This window comes from Lycorma delicatula, chromosome 2 (assembly GCF_047948215.1).
Source record: "Lycorma delicatula isolate Av1 chromosome 2, ASM4794821v1, whole genome shotgun sequence".
In the NCBI taxonomy this organism is placed as follows: Eukaryota; Metazoa; Arthropoda; class Insecta; order Hemiptera; family Fulgoridae; genus Lycorma; species Lycorma delicatula.
Genome location: NC_134456.1, coordinates 50,973,006 through 50,997,625, shown reverse-complemented (window position 1 = coordinate 50,997,625; position 24,620 = coordinate 50,973,006). Strand labels below are relative to the sequence as shown.

Here is a 24,620-nt window from a genome sequence, read left to right as displayed (position 1 = left end):
AATGATTATATAATTTCCCAAGCATTGTACTTAAGAAGGAGATAACTTGTAGTTACAGGCGAATCCAATATTTAAATAAAAAATCAGTACAATAAACTACTGGGACAAACTTCATATTTTTAGGCATTAGAATTACTATGCAGCCAACTTTTTAAATCATGCTTAGTAAGTACTTTACGGCCTCCAGCATGGACCAAGCTTGCTCTGATGTACATCCAATGAACCCATAATGAAGAAAAAGGAATAAGTATTAAGGAAAAGATGGGGCTGGTGAGAAAGGAATGGTAATCCACTCTTTGAGGAACCTCAGTGACAAACTACTTTACTCGGACCATAGCTTGGGCCACCTCCAAACAGTGAGAATCCATCGTGATCACAAATTTTCAGGATACTTTTACATAGGCACACATTATTGATCAACATTTGTACATTAACTAGTTTAAGATGTACTGCATCAAAGATGTCTTTTCTTTTGGAAATTAAAACCCATAGGTTTTTTTTTTTTTTTTTTTTTTTTTTAAATTTTTTTGAGAGTGGGATCAGGGTTTTTAAAAGGAAAACCCCCAGGCATCTATAAAATTGTGTAGTCAGTGGGAAATACCCTACTTAATTATACACCATTTAGTCAAACCTCCCAAAGGAAGCCAGCCTTATTGTTATGATCCATTGCAATGAAAATGTATTTCTAAGCTTATGCTTGGTGTGAGAATTAACTTGAAGGAAATGATTTCTCAATCATTTCCTCAACACTCACAACATAGTGAGAAATGACATAATTATGGTGATATACAGCAGTTTTCTTCACTTCTGATTATGTATGTAACCACTGCTATGGTGTATATAATTAAAATATAAGTTTTAATGAATACATTTTATTGATCTGAATTTTATCAAAACTTTTATTAATTTATAACAGTATTTAGTGTGTTTACCATCAGATTTGTCCCTTGTGTCATTTTATAATTTTTACCCCTAATTGAGGTTTTCAAATATTATTATTATTATATTATTTATAATTGTGGTTTTAATTTGTGTTTTTGTGTAATTTTTCCCCTTAATTTAATCATAAAATTGTTTTTTCTCCCTGTAAAATTATGTATTGTGATTTTAGTGTAGGCTCATTGACAGCTAACATTTGAAGAGTTATAAATTATTGAAAAAGAAGTACTTATTAATTTAATGATAAATAAAGCAGTATGAATTAAATAGGGAACTTTGAATACCGACATTTATGAAGTGTGTTATATTCATAAATTATTGGGTAGTTGGATGATGTGAAATGAAGTGACATGGTTTTTGCAGTGGACTGTAATTAATTTATTGTTTTAAGATTATTGTAAAATATAGAAAAGTATAAAACTGGGTAACATTGCACATGAATAGCTGAAATCACACACGCGCACGCGCATGCACCGATCAATGCCAACTCCCCCACTTTCGGCTACCACATATACACTAACCAACCAGTCATCCCCACCACTCACTCACACAACCTAACACTCAAGATTACGCATACGAACACATACACACACAATATCATCCATGCCCCTCCACCTTGAAGAAGTTACTTTAAAAATAATACATTAAGATATACACAAATAATTTAATGACAATATTAAAACAAGTTAATGTCTAATGTTTCTTTTGGTAAATTGGCAATAAACATAATTTGTTACTTGGCCTCGTCAATACACTATCTGAAGTCTTGACAGTGACAACCCTAACTTTGTTATCCTCTGCTAGATGAAGTTCTACAATATGGACCATTTTCCATTGTAAAGGGGGAAGAGAGTCTTCCTTAATTATAACTATGTCACTAATTTTTAAATTAGGTGAAGGAGTGGTTCACTTCTTTCTTTGCTGTAGGCCATTCAAGTAGTGTTGCAACAACTGTTGGATTTGTTGCCAATGAGATAATTTATTTGCTATAAGATAAGATATGAAAGGTTCAGGACTAGTTGCGAGTACATCACCGATTAAAAAGTGAGGAGTTAAAGGAAAAAGATTGGTTGGGTTATCTGATAAAGGAACTAATGGGCATGAATTTATGCATACCCATAAATTCATGGGTGGGGTTAGTAATTGCATACCCATAAATTCATGGGTATGAATTTATGGGTATGCAATTACTAACCCCACCACTCACTCACACAACCTAACACTCTAAGATCTCGCATTCGAACACATATGCACACAATATCATCCCGTAGTTATAACTGATTTCTTAGAATAAACCTGAAGAAAGTAATGTCACTTACCATAGGGTGTAGCTTGCCTTATTCTACTTTGTTTATTGTTTTATCTTGTTTGGTCCCATCCCTTGACTATTTTATGTTTTTATTCTGACTGTATTGGTATGATTCCCTCTATGAATCTGAGACCTTACTGATGATGAGTGGGCTTGAGTGATCAGTGATACAGAGTAGTTGGACCGAAGGTGGAACCATAGAGGTATCTGTTGAGAGCCAGACTAAGGAATGATTCCTGAAAGAGGGCAGCGCTCTTTTGAGTAGTTGTTAAGGGCTTAGGTCAGGAGGACTTAAACGGCCATATCAACTTCACTTGATCTTCTGAGTACTATGCAGCTGAAAGCAATGGTAAACTACAGCTGCTCTTTTTTTCCAAGAAAATGTAGCTCTCTGCAATTTCAAATAGCAATGATGGAGGCGCCTTCCTTGGTAAAATATTCCGGAGGTAAACTAGTCCCCCGTTCGGATCTCCGGGTGGGGACTACTAAGGAAGGGGTCACCAGAAAATTAAAAAATAACATTCTACGAGTCGGAGCGTGGAATGTTAGAAGTTTAAAAAAGGTTGGTAGGTTAGAAAAAGAGGGTAATGGATAGGTTAAATGTAGATGTAGTAGGAATTAGCGAGGTTTGGTGGGAAGAAGAAAACTACTTTTGGTCAGGTGATTTTAGAATAATTAACTTGGCTTCAAATAAAGGGTAAGCAGGAGTAGGTGTTATAATGAACAAGAAGATAGGGAAGAGAGTAGATTATTTTAAATGCATAGCAATAGAATCATTGTAATAAGGATAAAATCAAAACCTAAGCCAACAATAATTGTTAATGTCTATTTGCCTACAAGTGCCCATGATGATGATGATGAGTTGAGTGTGTATATGAATAAATTGTCAAAGCAATTAAATGCATAAAAGGGAATGAAAATTTAATAATTGTTGGAGACTGGAATGCAAGCAATCGAAAAGGCAAGGAAAAAAATATTGTGGGTGAATATGGCTGGGTAAACAGAATGAAAGAGGGGGGGACTGACTCATTGAGTTTTGCACGAAGTAAAATTTAGTAATTGCTAACATCCACTTTCAAAATCATAATAGAAGTATATACAAATGGGAAAAGCCAGGTGATAGTACAAGGTACCAGATAAATTATATCATGGTTAAACAAAGATTTAGAAATCAACTCGTCAACTGCAAAGCTTATCCTGGAGCAGGGATTGATAGTGACCATAATTTAGTGATAATGAAATGTAGATTGAGGCTTAAAACCCTGAAGAAAAGGTGTCAGCTGAGTTGGTGGATTTTAGAGAAGCTTGAGAAAGGGCAAGTAAAGAAGAATTTTGAGCGAGACATTACGTGTTAGTAAAAAATGTGTGGTAGAAAATATAGAAGAAGAATGGGAGAATGTTAAAAAGTTAATTCTTAAATCAGTAGAAGCGAACTTAGTCAGAACAAGAACTGATAGAATTCTTGGATATCAAAGAATATATTGGAGTTGATGGATGAATGTAGAAAGTACGAGAATGCTAGTGATGAAAAAGGTAAAAGTAACTATCAACAATTAAGAAATACTATAAACAGGAAGTGCAAATTAGCAAAAGAAGAATGGATTAATGAAAAGTGTTCAGAAGTAGAAAGAGAAATGATCATTGGTAAAATAAATGGAGCATACAGGAAAAAGAGAATTTTGTGATACCTAAATTAAAATCTAATAATGTGTTAAACAAATATGGTACACCAGTTTATAATACGAAAGAAAAGGTTGATAGGTGGGTGGAATATACTGAAGAGAGAGTATTATGGAGGAAATGAATTAGAAACTGGTGTTATAGAGGAAGATGAGGAGGTTGAAGAGGATGAAAAGGGAGATAAAACACTGAGATCTAAATTTAAGAGAACATTAAAAGATTTGAATGGTAGAAAGCCTCCTGGGATAGAGAGGATACCTGCAGAATTGCTGCAAAGTGCAGGTGAGGTAATAATATATATATATTTATATTTAATATATATTAAATAAGGAAATGACAGAAACATTAGTTTTTTATTTTCTCAGCTAGAGATTGGTGATTTGTTTTATGACGTGCTAAAGCATACAACTACAAACTCAGAAGGAGGACCAGTTCATTTATAATGGATGGATAGAAAGGAGGATCAACTAAGAACAACTAGTGCAGAAAAATTACGATTTATTATAATGAAAGTTGTTTAGGGGGTGATAAGAATTTCCTATCCCATTTTTGAGTGGAAGTTTCTTCTGATCAAAATCCATATAAGATATAAAAAAGGATTTGATCCGATGAAAAACTGATTGGAAATTGTCGCAATGTAGCTTTATTATGCCACAAAACCATACTACTTTCAGCCAGTTTCCTTGATCATCTTGTTAATTAAGTGAAAGAGTTAAAAAAAAATCAAAAGATTTAACTTTGATTTTTCCAAGAGGCCTCACCTCTATCTTGCAGTCAGTCATCAATAAGTTAACTATTCTGATATTATCCTCAAAGATTTTACTCTAATTGAATAGCCTCAAATCTTCATACCTTTTTACAGCCACTGGAAAAACGAAAAAACTTTCGTTCAAAACAATCTGCAGATGGATAGAATGGAATTTCAATTCCACAAAACAGAGGCAGGAGAAACATATCAAAGTATTTTACTAGACAGAATAGAAGACCACTTAACTTGGGACACTGAATGTGACAATACTGATGGTGGTCTAAGTGATGGAGGTGCAAAGACTGAAAAAATTGATGAAGAGAAGTGTAAGATTGGAGATAAAAATTTTTGTGTTTGTGTTTTATACAGAGTATTCCATGAAAAAACAGAGAAACTCAGGACCAGTTCTACTGGTGAAAATAATGAAAAAAGTTCATATAAACTTAGGTATGGAAATGCTTTGTTTTTGAGTTACGACTAGAGACAGATTTTTCCTGGATTTCAGCTTTTCTAATAAAAAGAAGTCCTACTGTAATTTTTGAGATCCAAATTAAGTAGTAAAGTTGGTGGTTTCTTATGTAATTTGAGCTATAAAGTAGGATAAAATAGGTCCCAGAACTGTAACTCCAGTAGTTTTTTTAAGTATTTGATGTAAAATACAAAAGTTGGTGTTGAAAATCAAGTTTTTTTTAGGTTTTGGTATAGTAGCTTAGTTAAAGACATAAGTGTGGACAATTTAGTAACAAAACTTTTAGAGAATTTAATTCTAAGAAAATTCATGTAAATACAGCCAATAAAAACTAGGAAAAAGCATTTAAGAAGAGGTATTTTATTAAAGCAATGCAGACAAAAAATCATATTCTTTCTGTACCTAATAAATATTCTTCAATGTATCAGCATTTATGAATGAAAGGTTCATTTCCAACGTGTTAGTTTCCTGTTGAATGCCAAGTAAATCATCGTATCAATGATAAACATTGTGTGATTCAGGATATTCAGCGTAGCCTGGCACTAGTACAAGGTGAATTTCATGTTGCATCCTGACCCCGTAGGGGAAGACACCCTTCATGTGGCTCACAAAAGTTGAGTTCAACATGCAATAACAAAGAACACAAGAACAACAAACTTAAAAAAATACCATGAATACAAAACAATAAAAATGCAACAACAGAAACATAAAGCGGGAAAGCCCAAGCGACACCTTGGCAATCCTGTGAGGTAATTTATGAAGTTCTCCACTATGACCGATTCAGCCTGGTTCACCAATTAACACGGAGATCTACTGCCGACCCGATAATATTGAACTGACAAATAGTCTCTGTGCGCATAAACTCATATTTGGAGCAATTATACTAAACATGAAGAATGTCATCCAACTGTCCGCACTGTGGACACATGCCTGAGTCCACCAGGCCAAACCTCTGCAGCCCGTCCCTAAAAGCGCCGTGTCCAGAAAGATATTGAGTCACATACTTGTTTGGGTTTACCCAAGAGGCACCTTGCAAACTAACATCTGGAAAGAGACCATGCATATAATGTTCCCTCTCTACCTTATCCCATTTGGCCTGCCACAAAACATTGCAATGTTGTTCAAATTCCAGAATTTTTTCAGAAGTTAACTCACCTAACTTCTTGGCAACATAACTCTATTGCCTCTCTGATGCAAGCAAATCTGCTAGTTTTACATCTGCAATCACCAAGATCGCCTCCCGTGAAATTGTGTGGTAGCCACCTGCTACCGTTAACAATATTAGTCGTTGAGCCCTCAACAATATATCCTGATAGCTTTTGAATTTTAGCCTATCCACCCAGACTGGCGTCTGGGCGGATTATTTTTTTTGCAGAAGAAATTATCTTAATTATTATACAAATTATCATAATTATTAGGACTATCCTTGTACAGGATACTCATGGTCTTAAAGTTAAGACCCTAATCAGAATTGACCACACGTTGACATGAAGGCACTACAGACTTTCTCCGTGGCGTATTGAAGGTGCTTCTTAAATTGCATCTTCCCATCTAGAAACATCCCGAGCTACTTTTGAACCTGTACAAACTTTATATGCTGGCCTGTCATCGAAATACAGACTCGCCACCTCACTTCCAAACAGCCTTTGAGGAGCTTGTAAAAAAAGAAAGTGAAGCGCATTCTATGGAAAGATAGTCTTTATCCTTTCTGCCTGCAGAAGGTGAAAACTTTTCAGGCAACAGGTTACCTCCAGCGGTTAGACTTTTGCCATTGTCTTCTGCACAAAGCTGATAAGTGAATTCAATTTTGTTTACTTTTATGAAAAACTGACTTCAATTCTAAAAACAGTCAAAGTGGACAATATACATGGTACTGTGGGAACTAGTTTCCAAGGTAGATTTCACATTAATGCTTGGTATTAATTAATATTAAGTTTTGGTAATTAATATAACTATAATTATGACAAAATTCTGGGACCATTTGTTTTCAATGAAAGTTTTATGGGGACGCATATTTTCATTTCTTGAAAAATAATTTGCTGGGCCCTTTTAGAATATGTACCTTTACAAACTAGATTGCTGCAAATGATTTTCCAGCACAATGGTGTAACATCACATTTTTCTTCACTAGCTAGAAATCACATGATTGCTAATTTCTTTAACTGGATTGGACGTGGTGGCCCAGTTGATTGATCACCATGATCAACTGAGGTTAATGTTATTAGATTACTTCCATTTGGGACCATATGAAAACAATAGTATACAAACTAAAGTTAATACTAAGGAAGAATTATGCATTAAAATACAAAATGCTATTACATTTATATGAAACCATCCTGAGATGATACAGAAAGCCACTGGAAATATTCTATGTCAGGCAGATTGCTGTGTACAGGAGGGAATTTTGAATAATTTCTATAACTGAGTTTTGTTATTATTTCATGTGTTTTATTTTTTTGTTTTGCTGTGTTAAGAATACTGTTCATTAGTTACAGAAAGAATATTACTGATTTAAAAGTCTTTATTTAATTTTTATTGACTGTACTTAATTTTCTCAGAATTAAATTCTCTAATTGTTTTGTTGCTAAATATTCTGCATTTATTAGTCATTTAAACAAGCTATTGTACTAGATACATAAAAAAACTTGTTTTTCGATACTAAATTTTGTGTTTTATGTCAAATATCTTAAAAACTACTGCAGTTACATTGTTGGGCCCTTTTTATACTATTTCCCAGCTCAAATTGCATAATAAACTACTAACTTTACTACTTAATTTGGGTCCCAAAAATTACAGTGGGCTTCATTTTATTAGAAGAGCTGAAGTCTTTTACTAGCCGTAACTTGAAAATAAATCGTTTCGTAACCTATGTTTATACCGGGTCCGGCATATAAAAATGACGATTTTTGAGGGATAATAATTAAACTGTGTTTAGTACTATTAAAACATTTAATATATCAAATTAAAGATCAATTTTTGGGAATTTATAGTGAATTACATACATTTTTTTATGTGAATATTATGACGTCCAAATGTTTTCCATTACTCCTAACACACTCACTTCAACCTCATTCTAAAATTTGACATTGCTCGCTCCATCATCACTTGTGGAACTGCTTCAATTTCTCGTTGAATGGCCTCCTTGAGTTCTGCAATTGGTCGACTACTGAAGACTTTACGTTTGAGATACCCCCACAGAAAAAAATCACAAACAGCCAGATCAGGTGAACGCGCTGGCCAAGGAATGTCGCCAAATCGGGAAATCAAACGTCCAGGAAAGGTTTCTCGCAGAACATCCATTGCGATTCTCGCCGTATGGGCGGTGGCACCATCCTGTTGAAACCAAATTTCATGTCCTTCAAAGTCATTCAGTTTCGGTCGCAGAAATTCATTCAACATGTTTACATATCGATGTGGTGTTCCTGTTACTCTGCGATTTAACTCCTCAAAAAAATATGGGCCAATTATGCCGATTCTTGAAACCGTGTACCACACTGTAACATATTGACTGTGAAGTGGTTTTTCAAGAATTTGCCGTGGATTATGCGAAGCCCAATAACGGTAATTTCGTTTATTCATAAATCCTGGCAGATGAAAATGTGCCTCGTCACTTAAAAGAATAATGGCATCCTGGTGGACATTTTCGAGGATGACCTCGCAAGCTGCTTTGCGAGACGCCCAATCATTTGCATTAATTACTGCTTTAACATCATCTTATACGGATGGAATTTCAGGTCGGCATGAAGAATTCGTCGTACACTTCGATCAGAAATGGCTAGCGCAGCAGCATGTCTCGCTGTTGAACGTCGTAGAGACCGCGTTCCGAAACAGCTAACCTTACAGCGTTAATGTTTTCAGGCGTTCTCAGTCCGTTTCGTCCGGTTGGTTTCATTTTTTAAGCAGACGATGTGTTCCTAAAATTCTTCACCCACAACAATATCGTATTCCTACTAGGAACAGACGCATGTCGATTTAAATTGAAATTTCTGCGAAATAAACGGTGCGTTACAATAACAGTCACTATTTTTAAAATAGGCTTCAATCACAAACGCTCGTTGTTCACCCGATCACGACATACTGGCTACTGAAATAGCATGAATAGACATGTCAATGTACAACACTCCCGCCTTCTCATTGAGAGTGGTGCCAACATAACAATTACTACAAAATCGTCAGATTTATATGACGGATTTATATACCCTGTAAAAAATTTTTCATTATTTTCACCAGTAGAACATGTCCTAAAAGTTTCTCAGTTTTTTGCGACACTTTATAATAATCTATTTTCACTTTTTGGTAATATTTTTAAATAAATTTTATTGGTGTATTTTTCTTGAGAACTATGAACAGCACTGCTGTTGAAAATAAAATTTATTTATATAAAATAATTATCTTAGAAATATTAAATTATTATTATTATTTGTCAAATTTATTTTTTATATTAAAAATAAATAAAAATGTTTATCTTTATTGTGATTTTTTGTGTTATTCCCCATATTAAATTATAATTAAACTTTAAGCACTTAAGCATTTCCTCCTTAGAGGTTTCTGAGAGGAAGTACGTAGAAAAGAAGGGGAAAAATTGCTTATAAAATTTGATAAGTTTAATTCTTACTTCAAATTGGTAGTTCACGTTTTTTATTTGCAATAGTTTTTGTTTTGATTGATTGTTATAGATGCAGTCACAAGAACAGATTATTAGATATTTAAAATGTGCATTGGCCGATACACAAAATCAATTAAGATATTATACAGATAATGAACAGGTACTTGTTAATGAGAGGGCTTCTTTTAGAGGCGGGACAACCTCTTATTCATTGATTCCTCCTTATAGCAGTTCTGATAATTATAAAAGTGAGGTTTGTGTTTTCTTTTGTTTCTCATTATTTAAATCAACGTAATTTGTATTAAATGAGTATTTGTTTACAAACAGGTGTCTGGTATTTCCATTTTGGGTTGGCTTCTGGAACATATCCAATTTCTGATAATACCATATTATCAGTAATTGAATATAATAATGTTTAAAAAAAAAAGTATTTTAACATTGTGAAACATGACACACTCCGTGTAAGCTTTACTGCTCACCAAGTAAAAGATTATCTTTATAAATTTACAACTAAAAATATTTCAATTATTGCAGGCTATTAAAAATCAATTAGATCATATTGGTTGAATTTTAGATTTAAGCAGATATCATCACATTCAAATGGAGAATTTTATTTATTTTCAGTACATATGTACAGTAATTTTGTTTAATTTTTTCACCCTTGGATAACTTTTTTATATTAGTCTACCTGTTATCTATAATTGTTAATTAGAAATAAACAATAAAGAAGGTTTAATTCTGTGTATACTTCACAGATTGTCATTTTTCTAATTATTTGGGAATTTTTTTTTTTAAGAAAAAACTTATGCTACATCAAAATAAAAGTTCAGATGCCTTTCAACAACCATGTTGTTTAATAGAATTAAAAAAATTGTTTATTGTTTAGAGCACTGTAGTGACATATCTTGTCTTAAAGTATATTTTTTATATTTTCATATTTCTGCTTTATTATTTTTTTTTAAGTTAATGTTTTTTAAAATTAACAATTAGTGAAGTTCATTACCTAGAATTCCTCTATGTTACATTGAGAAGCAGGTGATGTTTTCATATGTATTACTTTCAGTGCATGAAGATTTAACCTGGTGAACAGAATATATTAATATATAAAAATGTAATGCCTTCTATATTTGGAAAATAATAAAGCAAAATTTTATTAAAAGATACCAATAATATGAAAAATGTGGGATATTAGCAACATGTAATAAATGCCTATGAAAAAATAAATTATGTAGTCAATAACTACATTCAAAATGGTGCAGATGTGATTAAAGAAATTTTGTTCATTTAAAATACCAAATTAATCTGCGTAAACATAATGAATTATTATTCAAACATGATAAAAGATTCTGATCCTTATAAACCATCACCCATAAATTTTAACAGTCAATATAAATCTATTGTAGTGTTTCACAGAATTCACAATTGTTCTGGTGGCCGCAACCCATTACTGTATGGAAGAATGAGAACATTGAATTGTTCAGACAAATCAGAATACATCAATTTTGAATATCACAATACCATATTTTTTAACCATGCACAAGAATCAGTACACTCAACCAATCTGAATACATTATATTTGGACAAATTACACTGAATGGTTCTGATCAATTAGTATATATCACATTCTGATGAATTACATTGACTCATTTTTTTACTAACCACAAGAGTGAATGTATTGGACAATTCAAAATACCCTGAATTTAGACCAACACAATAATGAAATATGTACTAGTTTTGATTAGTTAAGTGTACTGAAACATGCTGACCAACTAAAAATTGTAAGTATTATATTGTTAATGTATAGTAACTTAAATTATTTTTAGAAACCTTACTTTAAAACTCATGTTTTTTGTAATCATCCTCAGTAGAGGCATCAGCTGCTCTAGGTTCTTTAATTTGGCAAGCATGTGTTTAGAATGTGATGGAAAAACAGGTTTGATTTGAATTATGTCTATTTAATATTTTTTCTGAGTTTTTTTATTGGGGTTGGCATGAAAGTAACTTTTTTTTCATGAATAGATTGCTGTATGTTTGTTTTGAAGGACTTCTGTCAAAGTTATGATCTTTTCTTTTAGAATTTGATAGCTGTTGCTTTTAGCATACTTTAGAAGCAAATAACATGTAATTCTGTTTGCTAATGTTAGTTTATGGTCAATTCTAACACAGTGTGTAAAACATTTTCAACATATTTTAATTTTTTATTTTAATAAAGACAAGGAAGTTGCTGAGGCTCATAAAAGGATATGTGAAGTTTTTGATTTTGATTGCCTAACAAAAAACATGTGTCAGAATTGGTTTAAAAGATTTCATTCTGGAGATTCTGCACTCAAAGATGACCAACATTCTGGTTGACTTACTGAAGTGGATGAAGATCAAATCAAAGCCATAATTGAATCAGTTCATCTTGTAATTTGCGAGAGATTGCAGAGCGGTTGAATGAATTGCATTCAACATTTAAAATCACAGAAAATGTCCTGGATTTATTAAGAAGCCTGATATTTGGGTTTCACATGAATTGAACGAGATTCACTTAACACAATGAATCAATATTTGTGTTAAATATGCAATATGCTCAAATGCAATGAAGTTGATCTTTTTTGAAACAAGTCATTACTGGTGATGAAAAATTGCCCATCTACAATAACATGAATAAAAAAGTCCCTTTTGACATGCCGGAAGGTGGAGGTAGATTTCACTGGTGCTAAGTAGGGGATAAAAAAGATTTCCATCTTAAAATTAAGAAAAACTTAGTACAACAATGGTTGCACGTGAAAAAAAGTTTCACATGTTTAGCATATGACAAGCCTTATCTTCTTACAATTACAGCAACATTTTGTTCATCCTTTGCTGTAAGGGTTGGTCATATAAAAAATTGTTTTAGATAATGTTTAGAGGACTAACAACCACTTTAAATCGATTTGATACTGTGCCTATTAAGGGAAGTATAATTTTTTATCTTTTAAACCCCATTTTTTCCACTCCCTAGGCCAATGGTTGGTGATATCAAAAAGCATTACTTAATAAGAAAGTTATAGCGATATTTCCACCCCCATGGTCTGCTTTTGCCTATTATCAACCTCAACTGAGTTTTTGAGTTAATTAGATTTTATGTATCGATTTGAAAGTGATTGGTGAAAAATTACAGTGGTCATCATGTCCACAAGAAAGTGAATATAAATATATATATAAACTTTTGAACTGATGGTGGTTTTGGGGTCTGGTGGATGTGAAACGTGAAGATATGTTGAAATTTTTCGGAAGTTAAATCATGGTACCCATTACAATAGGTAGCTTTCTTATGAAATCTACATAAAAAGATCATAGCCAAGCATGATGAAATAGCACAAGCTACATAAAAAGCTGAATTGCATAAAAAAAAATCATGCTGTCAATTTGGTGATGTATCGAATACAGATATATCGAATATAGATATAGTTTGGTTTAGTGTGTCAAAAAAATTAAAATTTCAAATTAACATCATCAGTGACTGTCGTGGACAAGAATAACATAACAAATATAATTAAAGAGGATTCATATTTCATTGAAAATTTGGTCAATAAATTTGGAATTAAATAGGGATGACCTTTATTTAATGTAATATTAAAGCATTTTTATTAACAGACTGACATTTTTACCAGTTTTTTCTTTTATGTGCTTTACTTTTAAGCTGAGCAGTATCCACTTCTAGAACGTATGAGTGAATTAGAGAAGCATGAGTTTTTGACTTAAACATCTGTGACCCTTGTTAAATTATTATTTATTTCTTGGGTATGGTGACTGTCTTTTATCACAATTACAAATATTTTTCCCCTTTATTTATAGCAATTGCTACTATTACTGTTAACTATATTATTTTTGCCTTATATTGATTCAGTGTATCTTTTACAAGAAATGGAAATTATAAAAGTATTATATTTATTTTTCAGATTTCATGTGACCAACTACTAGAAGAATTGCAGTACTTAAGGGAGAGGTCACAAGATGATCAGAAGGCAATGGTTCAACTTGAAGAACAGATGAAATCTCTCATACTGGCGATTAACACCAATCAGTGTTTTGTAATTAGATTTATTATTACAATTAAATTTTAAATGTCTTATTCATCCATTATTCTTGTTAATTACTCTAGTTTATCATCACTGTATTGTCCCATTTCTAAGCTACATATCTGTTTAAATGGTATAACTTTTAATTAGAAACAGAAGAAAGAAACAAGAAACTAATTCAATGGATTAAGAGGGGAATAAAGTACATGATGTGGTAGCAAAGTAATGAAAATTAAGTAATGTTAGACAACTGGTAATGTAGATCCTGTTCAACTTCATTAACTTGCTGCTGCAGCTGACAAAAATTTTAATTCATTATAGCTGTTAGTAACAAAAAAAAAGAAGAAAAGTACATAAGGCTGGTTATGTGTACAAAATTGCCTAAATTGATATTGATATTCTGTTTTTTGATATTACATTGATTTTCAACTTCAAAAGTTAAGTAGAAAGTCTATTAGAATTCATTAAAACTTATCTAATTAATGCAGTTGCTATCATTAAGCTAATTATGACATTTCAGTAAACATGTAAAATATATATAGTCATTTTGATTAATTATATTATTTATTCTAGTCACAGGAGTATATGGTCAATTTAAATTAACCATATGTATTTATATTTTTGATGCTATTATGTATGTTTTTTTAATTTATATGTATTTGATGCTATTTAGATTAAAATAGTAGTAACAAAAATATTTTTAAAGAACTTTTTTACTGATTACAAAATAACATGACGAATATTACAGATTTATATTAATGGTGTGAAATTATATAAAAGGCATACTGTATGTAAAAAAATAAAGGTCTGTCAGTCATTAAAAATACAATATTAGAAAGTTATTAAAACTTATAACTTATTAACTTATTGGTAGAATATGTATAATTATATACATTTTTCACATAGTTACTATTGTTTTGTAAGAATTTTTTTGTATTAAGAAAGAAGCTTTACAGTGGATTTTTCTACTGCTAGATTATTCAGCCAGTTCAGGATTTGGTGTTTCTTCTGCTTCTCACATTTACACAGATAAATGTTTAAGAACCAGTTCACTTCTTGAGGTAGATACAAACATAAAAAGAAAAGGTATGGGTTCTGCGCTGGTAGAAAGTTGATTAAAAGGTCCTCTAGAAATAAACAATCAGAAACCATTATTAAATGTTCAAATGCCATATCTATTCAGAAATTCAATTTGAATCTTCTGAACAGCACAGGTAACAGTGTGTGGACATACGATATCATGAAGAAAAAGAATTGTAAAAGCAGCATCTTTGTTACTGGATTTGATTGGCATCTACATTTGAAAGTGTTTTCACTATGCTCTTCCACAGAGAATCCGCTCTTAATTAGTACTCTGTGCTATTTATGTTTGTTTAACTTTTGTTTTTTTGCCTTTGGTAAATGTAAATGATGCTGCTGTTTGAATTTTTGTTTTGGCTTTACTTTAATAATTCATATTTTATCTCCTCTTGTTATAATGGAAAAAAGTTATATGTTTTTTTTTTTTTAAGTCCAAAATGCATATATCATATGATTTCTTGATATTAATGATTCTGTAATATTAAAAATTGTTCTTCTCTTCATATTCAAACTGCGGGTCAGATTTTGTTTATTTTCAGTAATTTTGGTGTTCGAACATAAAACTTCCTCTTCTTCAAAAAGTACTCCATTTAGCTGGTAGCGCTATAATAAAAATTATATATTATGTGAAATATAAACCATCAAAATGCAGTAATTAGGTAAGTTGCAGTAGTAATTTCCAAGAATTGATTTTTTGGCATCCTGCATCTTCAGTTTATATTGAATTCTATAATTAAATTATAATATAATTGTTATTTTAATTTTATTTTAAATTTTTCTTTATTTTGAAATTTTGAAGTATTATGCATATGCATACTATTATTTTGAATGCTATGCATAGATAGTACTGGACAGCATATGCATTCATAATACTTCAAAATTTCAAAACAAATGACAGTCTAAAATTAAATTAACAAATTTTTTGAAAGAATTATAATGTAATTATAGAATTCAATACAAACTGAAGGTGCAGGATGTTGCGGAAATCAGTTCCTGGAAATTAATATGGTAAGTTTAACTTATCTATATATATATATATATATATATATTTAATATTTGTGTTTTAGTAGTTTATATTTCATATAACATTAAACTTTATCAACACAGTGGTCAATATGTTGATGAATTATTTGAATTTTCAAAGAAATATTTATATATTTATTTTTATACGAAGTAGGATTAAGCCTTTTAAGTGATATTTTATCATATTATTCAGGATTGTCATTATTATATCTGTTATAATTCAAGATTGAAGCTGTGGGTCAGTAATCCTTTATCATTGGCTTAGCAGCCCTAATTGCTTCAGTACCTCACTTTGCAAACTTGTGATTTTGCAGTAACTCTTATAAAATTCTTTTATATTTTATACAACTTTGTATAAAATCTTTGCCACAGATACAAGCTGTTCATTCAGTTTGCAGTGTTCTAAATTATTTAACATTTAAAAGAAGTCAGTCTAACATCTGAAAGCGTTTCAATTTTGATCTGAATTACTTTCTTGTGATATATTTTTTTAATTATTGTGAATATTGATCATGTTTTTCATACAGACGTATTGAATGTTTTTGCGAATAAAGATTTATGTTTGTCAGGCTAAATTTATCTCTTATTTTTATTTAAATTTCAGTATGGTATTTGGTTCTTACATCCTTTGTTAATTTTCATTTGGTCCCTTTACAACTCTTTGATGTTATTCAAACTTCATTTGTTGCTTTTTTGCCAAATCTTTTGTTTCATTTTTTAACTGTTTATTTTTTTTTTTGTTTTATGGATAAGATAAAATTGCATTCATAGTAAACTTACAATTCTGTATGATTTTGTTTGTAGCATTTAGTTAATGCTACCTCCCTTAAAACTATTAAGGGAGGTAAATTTTTCTGTGATTCAGCATTGAAATTTTCTGGTGCAATAGTTTTCATGATTTTTTTAAGGCTTGGTTCTTTAAACTTAAGCAGTTGATTTGGAGAAGGCCTGTTTTGTAGCTTGTAATTTACATATTTTAATAAGCTTATTGGTTTATTTGTAGATCCTAATCTATTTGTTTTTTTCCTCAGCAAGGGGAACGAGAAGGTATGATTCAGTGCTTGAAAGATCAATTAAATAACATTGAAGAATGTCTTTTATTAGGATTCAATAATTTGGTAAGAATAATGAATATCAGTATTATTATTGATCTTGGTTTTTAAAGGGTGAAAGTTTGCTGTCTTAATAGCCCTGTAGTTAAGTAGTTGCTTTTGTCCCATTCTCATTATAATCTTTCCGGAGACTACTAATTGGCTAATAGCCAATGCATACTGGCAACATAGGCATTCAGATTCACTTAAAAGTTACTACCTATACCTAAAGTTGAATTTTAATTGATTGTATTATTGTTTTTTGCTTTAAGGTTTAATACTAATTACACTGAGTTCATTTCATAAAAAAAAAAAAAAAAAAAACTAAAGCAAATTATACCATTACTTACATCTGCATGTAAGAACAGCCGGGTTGATTTTTAAAACCCTAATAAATTAATTCTGTTTAACCTCTTCAGTCCTGGCATCCCCTAAAGGGTGTTTTTCAGATAGTCTAGTGGTTTTCTCACAAGGTTGGTAGTATTACTACTTAGTTCATCTGTTAGAAGAGAGATAGCAGCACATTTTGATCTATCTTGCAAGGTTGTATTAGTTGTCAATCAGCTGCTTTGTAAACTTCAACATGGCCAACTCCTGGAATCGCAAGTTTTCTGTAGGAGATAATGTAAGTACCTGTCAATATTCTTAATTACTTTATTACTTCAGTTTTTTTTATTACTAATATGTTTTCAAATTCTAAAAAAACATCTCTGGTACTTTGAATATGAATTTAACTGTAGTTTTAGCAACTGACAGGTAACCAAACTTTAATTTACTCTGCAGAGGATATCAGGTCTCAAGATTTCTTTTTTGAAAATATTGATACTTTGTTTTTCTCTTGACTGAGCTATAAATTTATTACTTTTTTATACCATTTTGGCCATTCGTGCATGTTTTAAGGGTTTTTGTGTTGTATTCTATTCTGACTACTTAAAGTAATTATTTTCTGATCAAATTTACATTGTGTTCAGACTTTATTTATTTTATGAAAATACAAATAAAATCTCATTTTTAATCATTAATTGTGTATGGTTTTCTCTGCCTAGGCTCAACTGCGATTGTTGAATTCATAATGGAACACTTGGATGGGGATATTTCAGACTGTGGATTGACTGATGATGAGAATTTGGATCCTACATTTGCAATTGTTATGTTTGCATAACAATTGTTTTAATTGTATGTTTGCAATGAAAGCAAATGATTATTTGTTGTCTTCTTCACCTTCATCTAATGATGACAATGATGATGATGATAATGAAGAAGGGTGATCAGGCGATTGAATACAGGCGAGATCAAGTTGCTTTAGGAACTGCGAAAAAAAGTCTTGGACTATCTTGATTTCAGATCCAGTGTGGCACAAGAATTAATCCATACTGAATTAGGATATTCTAGTGACTCAGATTTTGAAGTTGATCCACAACCAGCTGAACATCATCGGGGTACCACTCCAATCTTCATTTACAGGAATTTCATCACCGGTGACAAAAAATAGGTACCATTTTCTCCTGGCTGCTTAGCTAAAAAGCACGTATTAGGTATTCCACATGCAAAGTGGAATACTGTTTGCAGGATAACAGAAATTGTTTTAAATTATACCATGAATTGTACTTCTAAAATTTTTGTTTCTATTTTTAATTTAAAAAATTTTTAATTCAGCTTAATATTTTATTTTAGTGTAATTTTATATTTTTATAAAAACTGACTTGTAAATGAAGTCTGTCTATATATTTTTTTAAGGCTTTCAATACATTTTTTATAATTTACACTGTACTGTTTGAGTAGCATGTAATATGCTATTAATTTATATACCCAACAAAATTTTTCTGTTTTAATTACTGTAGTAATGAAACATATTGATCAGTTTTATTTTGATGTATTTCAAATTTAATAAAATAATGTTTTAATGTATTTTGGTTTTGCTTATTGATATTTATGAAAAATATCCTTAGGCCCTACCATAAAAAGAAGATTGTTAAAAACCTGATGTCTCCTACAAGGGACACCTAGATTTAGGGGCTGTAATAAAAAAAATGGGGAAAATATTGTAAAAAAAAAAGATGATGAATTTGGAACCTTTAGACATGATATAATTCAAACCGTAAAGATTTTTAAAAATAATTTTACTCAAGGACTGAGAAGGTTGAAATCTAGACTATCTTAATATAAATATTTGCAGAGAACTCTCATTAAAAAAAGTAAATTTGGTATGTTAATGTGACAAAATGACAAATTAATGAATCGTGTATAAATTTTTCTATGGAATTTTGAATAACCATAAAAACTTAACTGTTTCTGCAATTAGGCAGGTAAGTTGAACATTTTCTGGTATTAATTCTGGGAACTGAAAATGGAATGCTACTTAATAAATTTGTACTGTTGATAGAATTAACAGTTTTTAATTGAACAATTAGATCACTTATATTTCTTACATTCTCTTATGTTAATAAATTAAATTTTTCCATGATTACATTGTTATTAATATTCTGTGGTTTTACATATTCATTATTGTTAAGTTTATATATTATCAGTCTTAAGAACTTATGTATAGATTCAACATACATAACTTGAATTTGTGAATTGGGCTCCATATCAGTGGTGTAAAATCGTGTAAATCCTTTACACACATAATGAATATAATATTTTAAAAAATTGCTACTGATTTAAATTCTTTTGTATTTTGATATATGAATGAAAGCAACTGAAAACCTTAATTTCCTCAAATAACATTAATATCCTCAACACTGTAAATATGCTCTAATTTCTCATCCAACATTACAACTAGATATTTAATCCTTTGAACTTTACTTACCTTGAATTGTATATCAGAACTATACAGGTTGGCAATTTGATTTTATAACATATTTTCTCAAGTTAAATTTGAGGTTCATAGACACTAACCAGTTTAAGCCGCCGGCTTGGTCTAGTGGTGAAACGCGTCTTCCCAAATCAGCTGATTTGGAAGTCGAGAGTTCCAGTGTTCAAGTCCTAGTAAAGCCAGTTATTTTTACACGGATTTGAATACTAGATCGTGGATACCGGTGTTCTTTGGTGGTTGGGTTTCAATTAACCACACATCTCAGAAATGGTCGAACTGAGAATGTACAAGACTACACTTCATTTACACTCATACATATCATCCTCATTCATCCTCTGAAGTATTATCTAAACGGTAGTTACCGTAGGCTAAACAGGAAAAAGAGAGACACTAACCAGTAATTCACCGGGTTGGTCTAGTGGTGAATGCGTCTTCCTAAATCAGCTGATTTGGAAGTTGAGAGTTCCAGCATTCAAGTCCTAGTAAAGGCAGTTACTTTTATATGGATTTGAATACTAGATCGTAGATACCGTTGTTCTTTGGTGGTTGGGTTTCAATTAACCACACATCTCAGGAATGGTCGAACTGAGACTGTACAAGACTACACTTCATTTACACTCAAACATATCATCCTCACTCATCCTCTGAAGTAATATCTGAATGGTAATTCCTGGAGGCTAAATAGGAAAAAGAAAGAAAAGACACTAGCCAGTTCATCAATCTGTTAACATTGATGAACTGGTTAGTTAATCTGCATCTTGTGTTAATCTTGCATCTAGCATCCAAAAATTTTATGTCATCAGGAAACAGTAAATATAGGTTATCCATCAGTATTGCTAATAGAGCATACAGTTTTCATTAACAAAGAGTAAAAATAATTATTTACCCAGTTGTAAACACTGATATCAGACCACTGATATTAATTTAAAAAGTTTTAGAGAATAGATAACACATTATGATTTACTTCAAAATTTTAGATGCACAGATTTTAATAAGTTATTCTATTTTAGAATAAAGTGGCTATTAACATTAGTAGTTTATGAGATTTGCTCCAAAACAAAGTTCACTTTATTGTTTCAAGGTTTTAACCTTGTTTTTTTAACAGCCTTTACGTTGTTTGTAAAGAATTTGTACCTCTTGAGTATGCCTTCTACAAATATCTCTTTGAATGACTTCAAAAACGTTCAAAGGTACAGTGAAGGCAATTGAATGTTAACCACAATAACTTTCCAGTTCAATCTGCACCTACAGTTTGAGAATTTCTGGCAAAGAAAAATATTCTCAGATTTTTACATGCAGCTCTGACTTAGCTGTGTGATTCTACTTAAGATCAAATCTAAGTTGGAGGGTCATCATTTCAGAGCTGTGAAAAAAGTTTTAACATTTCAGTATTATCATATCAGTTTAAAGAACATTGGAAACGTTATGTAACCTTCAAAGGTTACACTTTGAAAGAGACAACTTAAAAATGTAAATTTAAATGAAAAAATCAGTACACTCTTTTGTGTCTATCTATCTGTTTGAGAAAAAATCCTTATTGCTGAAACTACTGTACCTTTAACCTGAATGTGTATGCTGCCCATGTTACAAATTATTCATACTGAAAAGTTTAAAATTAGTAGAATTTAAATTTCTTAAATATTAGTTATTGGTTATTTTTGTAATGTATTTTGTGGATTTATAATGCACAGTGGTGAGATTTTTAGTGTTCTGTAGTTAAAACAATATGTCATTTTATGGTAATCTATTCATTGTAGTGAGTACTTCACTGTATATTGTAGAAACGTTTATTTATTGTCATAATATATTAACTTTGTATCATCTGTTATATATTACAATTTTTAATAATATTTCTGTTGTATTATAATTACCTCAATTTTTTTAAATATCTTCAAATTTATAAGTCTTTCTGCAATTCCATCGTTAAATTTTGCAGTAACAAGAAGTGCTTTGATTTCTCATGTTACTGTTACTTAGTTTGATTCCTGTCCTAAGTTCTTCAGCTTATTTATAAATCTGTTTTTCATAAGTTTTATAGATTATTTCATAATTAAAAAAAAGGTTGACCAAGGGAAGACATCATATTTGTTGTATGTTTTTATTTTAAAATCGTTTATATGCATTATTAAAAATTTTTTTTTCTATTTGTTTTTTCTAGATTACGGATGACTCATCTGGTATCAGTCCATTAAAGGTAAGGTTTTCAAAAAATAATTTTAATACTGGATATATTCTAGGTTAGGTTGGTATGGTTATTATTATAGATGTAGTGAATTTCTGAATTTTACAGAGATGAAACTACACTATACTTAAGTGATGATTAGTTTGAAGTTGTCAAACATGCCCAGTTAAAATTTCAATTAATTTCATTTTGATGTGTGTAGTATATATATATATATATACACAAGGTGTGATAAAAAAAAATGGTGAATCATTTTTTATTAAAAAAAGTAATAAGGTTACATAGAATTCGATTTAATCTCCTTCAAAGTACTGTCCTTGGCTAACAATGCACTTATCCCAACGTCGACTCCATGACTGGAGGCATTTCTGGAAGGTGTCTTTCGGAAGGGCTTTCAGCTGCTCGGTCGTGGCCCTCTCAATGTCAGCAATTGTGTCAAAACGTTTTCCTTTAAGCACAGTTTTAATTTTTGGGAAGAGCCAAAAGTCGCATGGTACTAAATCCAGTGAGTATGGTGGATGTGGACAGACAGGAACTCTTTTTTTCGGCCAAAAACTCGTGAATGAGAAGCGTGGTGTGACACACAGCACGTTGTCATGGTGAAGAAGCAAGCCATTGGTCCATTTTTCTGGGTTACTTTGTTCGTACGTCGTTTCGCAAACGTTGCAGTACACCCTTATAAAATTCAGAGTTTACAGTTGTTCCCCTTGGAACGAACTCTGATCGCACTATGCCCTCACTATTGAAAAAAACAATGACCATGACCTTGATGTTGGACGACGTGCCTTTTTAGGGCGAGGAGATGAACTGGTTTTCAATTGGGAACTCTGCATTTTGGTCTCAGGCTCATATACATAGACCCACCTTTCATCTCCAGTTACAATTTTGACCATCCGGATCTGCATGAAGACGACCCTTCAAATCCGTGCAAATTGACACACGATTTTCCTTCTGTTCATCACTCAAAAGTTTGGGAACAAATTTTGCACTCACTCGTCTCATTTGCAATTCATTAGTTAAAATGCTTTGAACGGATCCGTACGAGATGTTAAGGTCTTCCGATAGCTCTCGAATAGTCATTCGCCTCTTTGAATGAACCATTGTTTCCACTTTTGAAAATGTGCAATTTTCAACTGTTTTTGAGGTTACTGGACGTCTCGCATGCTGTTCGTCTTCAACAGACTCATTTCCGTTTTTAAATCGATCATACCACTTGTACACAGTCTTCAAAGTTACCACATTATCGCCGTACACCGATTCTAACATTTTGTGAGCTTCTTTGGCACTCTTTTGCAACTTAAAGCAAAACTTAATGTTAATGCGTTGTTCAAAATAAACACAATTCACGATAAACACAACCTCACTCTAGCGGCTCTGGCAGCTGACTGGCAAGCTCGAACGTGTTACAACTTGTCCCTGCCTGTCTCAGTTGATCACGCATGTGGACAAATTACAGCATATGGATGTAGTGTTGGCAGTTGCCGCTATAAAAATTCATTCACCGTATTTTTTGATCACACCTCGTATATATGTTTGAACAATATATCAAACATTATTATATTTATCAAACATTATCCGATGAACAAAATTTTATAAATAAGCAAAAAAATGAAATAAAAAAAAATTATAAAAGTAGAATTATAAAAGTTGTGAAATATGTCTTTTGTCTGTGTGTTTGCGTGCGCACGTGTGCATGTGTGTGTGCACATGTGCATGTGAGTTTGCTTATACAATACTGTAAAATAGTATCAAGCTTTTTATTTCTTCTGTGTATTATAATTTCTCCTTTTTTTTTAGAATGAAAGACTGTGTAACTGGAAAAAGGATTTAATTAACGAAATAAAAAAGGCCTGTGAATTACTCAGCGAGATTGATTCTTTCAGTTTGTCACATGTAAGTTTAACCACATAACTTGTATAATCATACTTGTTATTATTCATTTTTAATCAGTAATTTTCAATAGACTTAAAATCATTAAATCAGAATGATAATTATTTTTTACTATTTATTGTTTTAGGAATTCTTTTTAGGGTAATATTCCTGGTATTATTATTTCTGATAGGCATATATATTTCACATCCTCCCCTTTCCTCTAAAAATACTTACTGATAAACTGTAGATACAAATGCACATTTTTATCATTGTGTACCCCTGCTGCTTAATCGCAGAGGGTATATTTATATTAGCGTAATTATAGTGCAACCAGGTTTTTTACTTTAATCATATGCAAAATTAAAAATACAAACAAATTCCTTTAATAACAATAATTACTACAATATTTTAACATCAATTACAAAATTTGTGTGTGTTTTATTATCATTAGTTTCTAGTCTTCATCATCATCATCATCATCCTCCTCCTTGCCACTTCCTTCCTCTTCACTTATTTTGAGAAGGTAGCCGTTGTAATGGTAGTGGCTTTTAGGTTCCTTGAGAATTATAGTTGGGATCTTTCTGAAGATAATAATTGTAATCTAAAAATATGATTTTCCCAGCCTTTTCTATTGACTATTTCTTTTTTTTATTGTGGATAAAACTGAAATGACTGAGGCACCTCTCAGTCGCTGCTGTTGTTGCTGGAGCTGATAGAATGCAATTTTTCTACTTCACTTAGGTCAGTACTGCACACTAGT

The 24,620-nt window shown here is 31.4% G+C and overlaps 1 protein-coding gene across 1 annotated transcript in view; it reads left to right on the top strand.

Moving 5' to 3' along the window:
* The window catches only part of LOC142318788 (uncharacterized), a 324,097-nt gene that overhangs the window by 70,579 nt on the left and 228,898 nt on the right, over positions 1-24,620 (top strand). Inside the window, exons 9-13 of the mRNA XM_075355258.1 lie at positions 9,822-10,004; positions 13,678-13,809; positions 16,932-17,018; positions 21,965-22,000; positions 23,786-23,881. Coding sequence (XP_075211373.1) covers positions 9,822-10,004; positions 13,678-13,809; positions 16,932-17,018; positions 21,965-22,000; positions 23,786-23,881 — 534 coding nt within the window. The remainder of the gene's footprint in view (positions 1-9,821; positions 10,005-13,677; positions 13,810-16,931; positions 17,019-21,964; positions 22,001-23,785; positions 23,882-24,620) is intronic.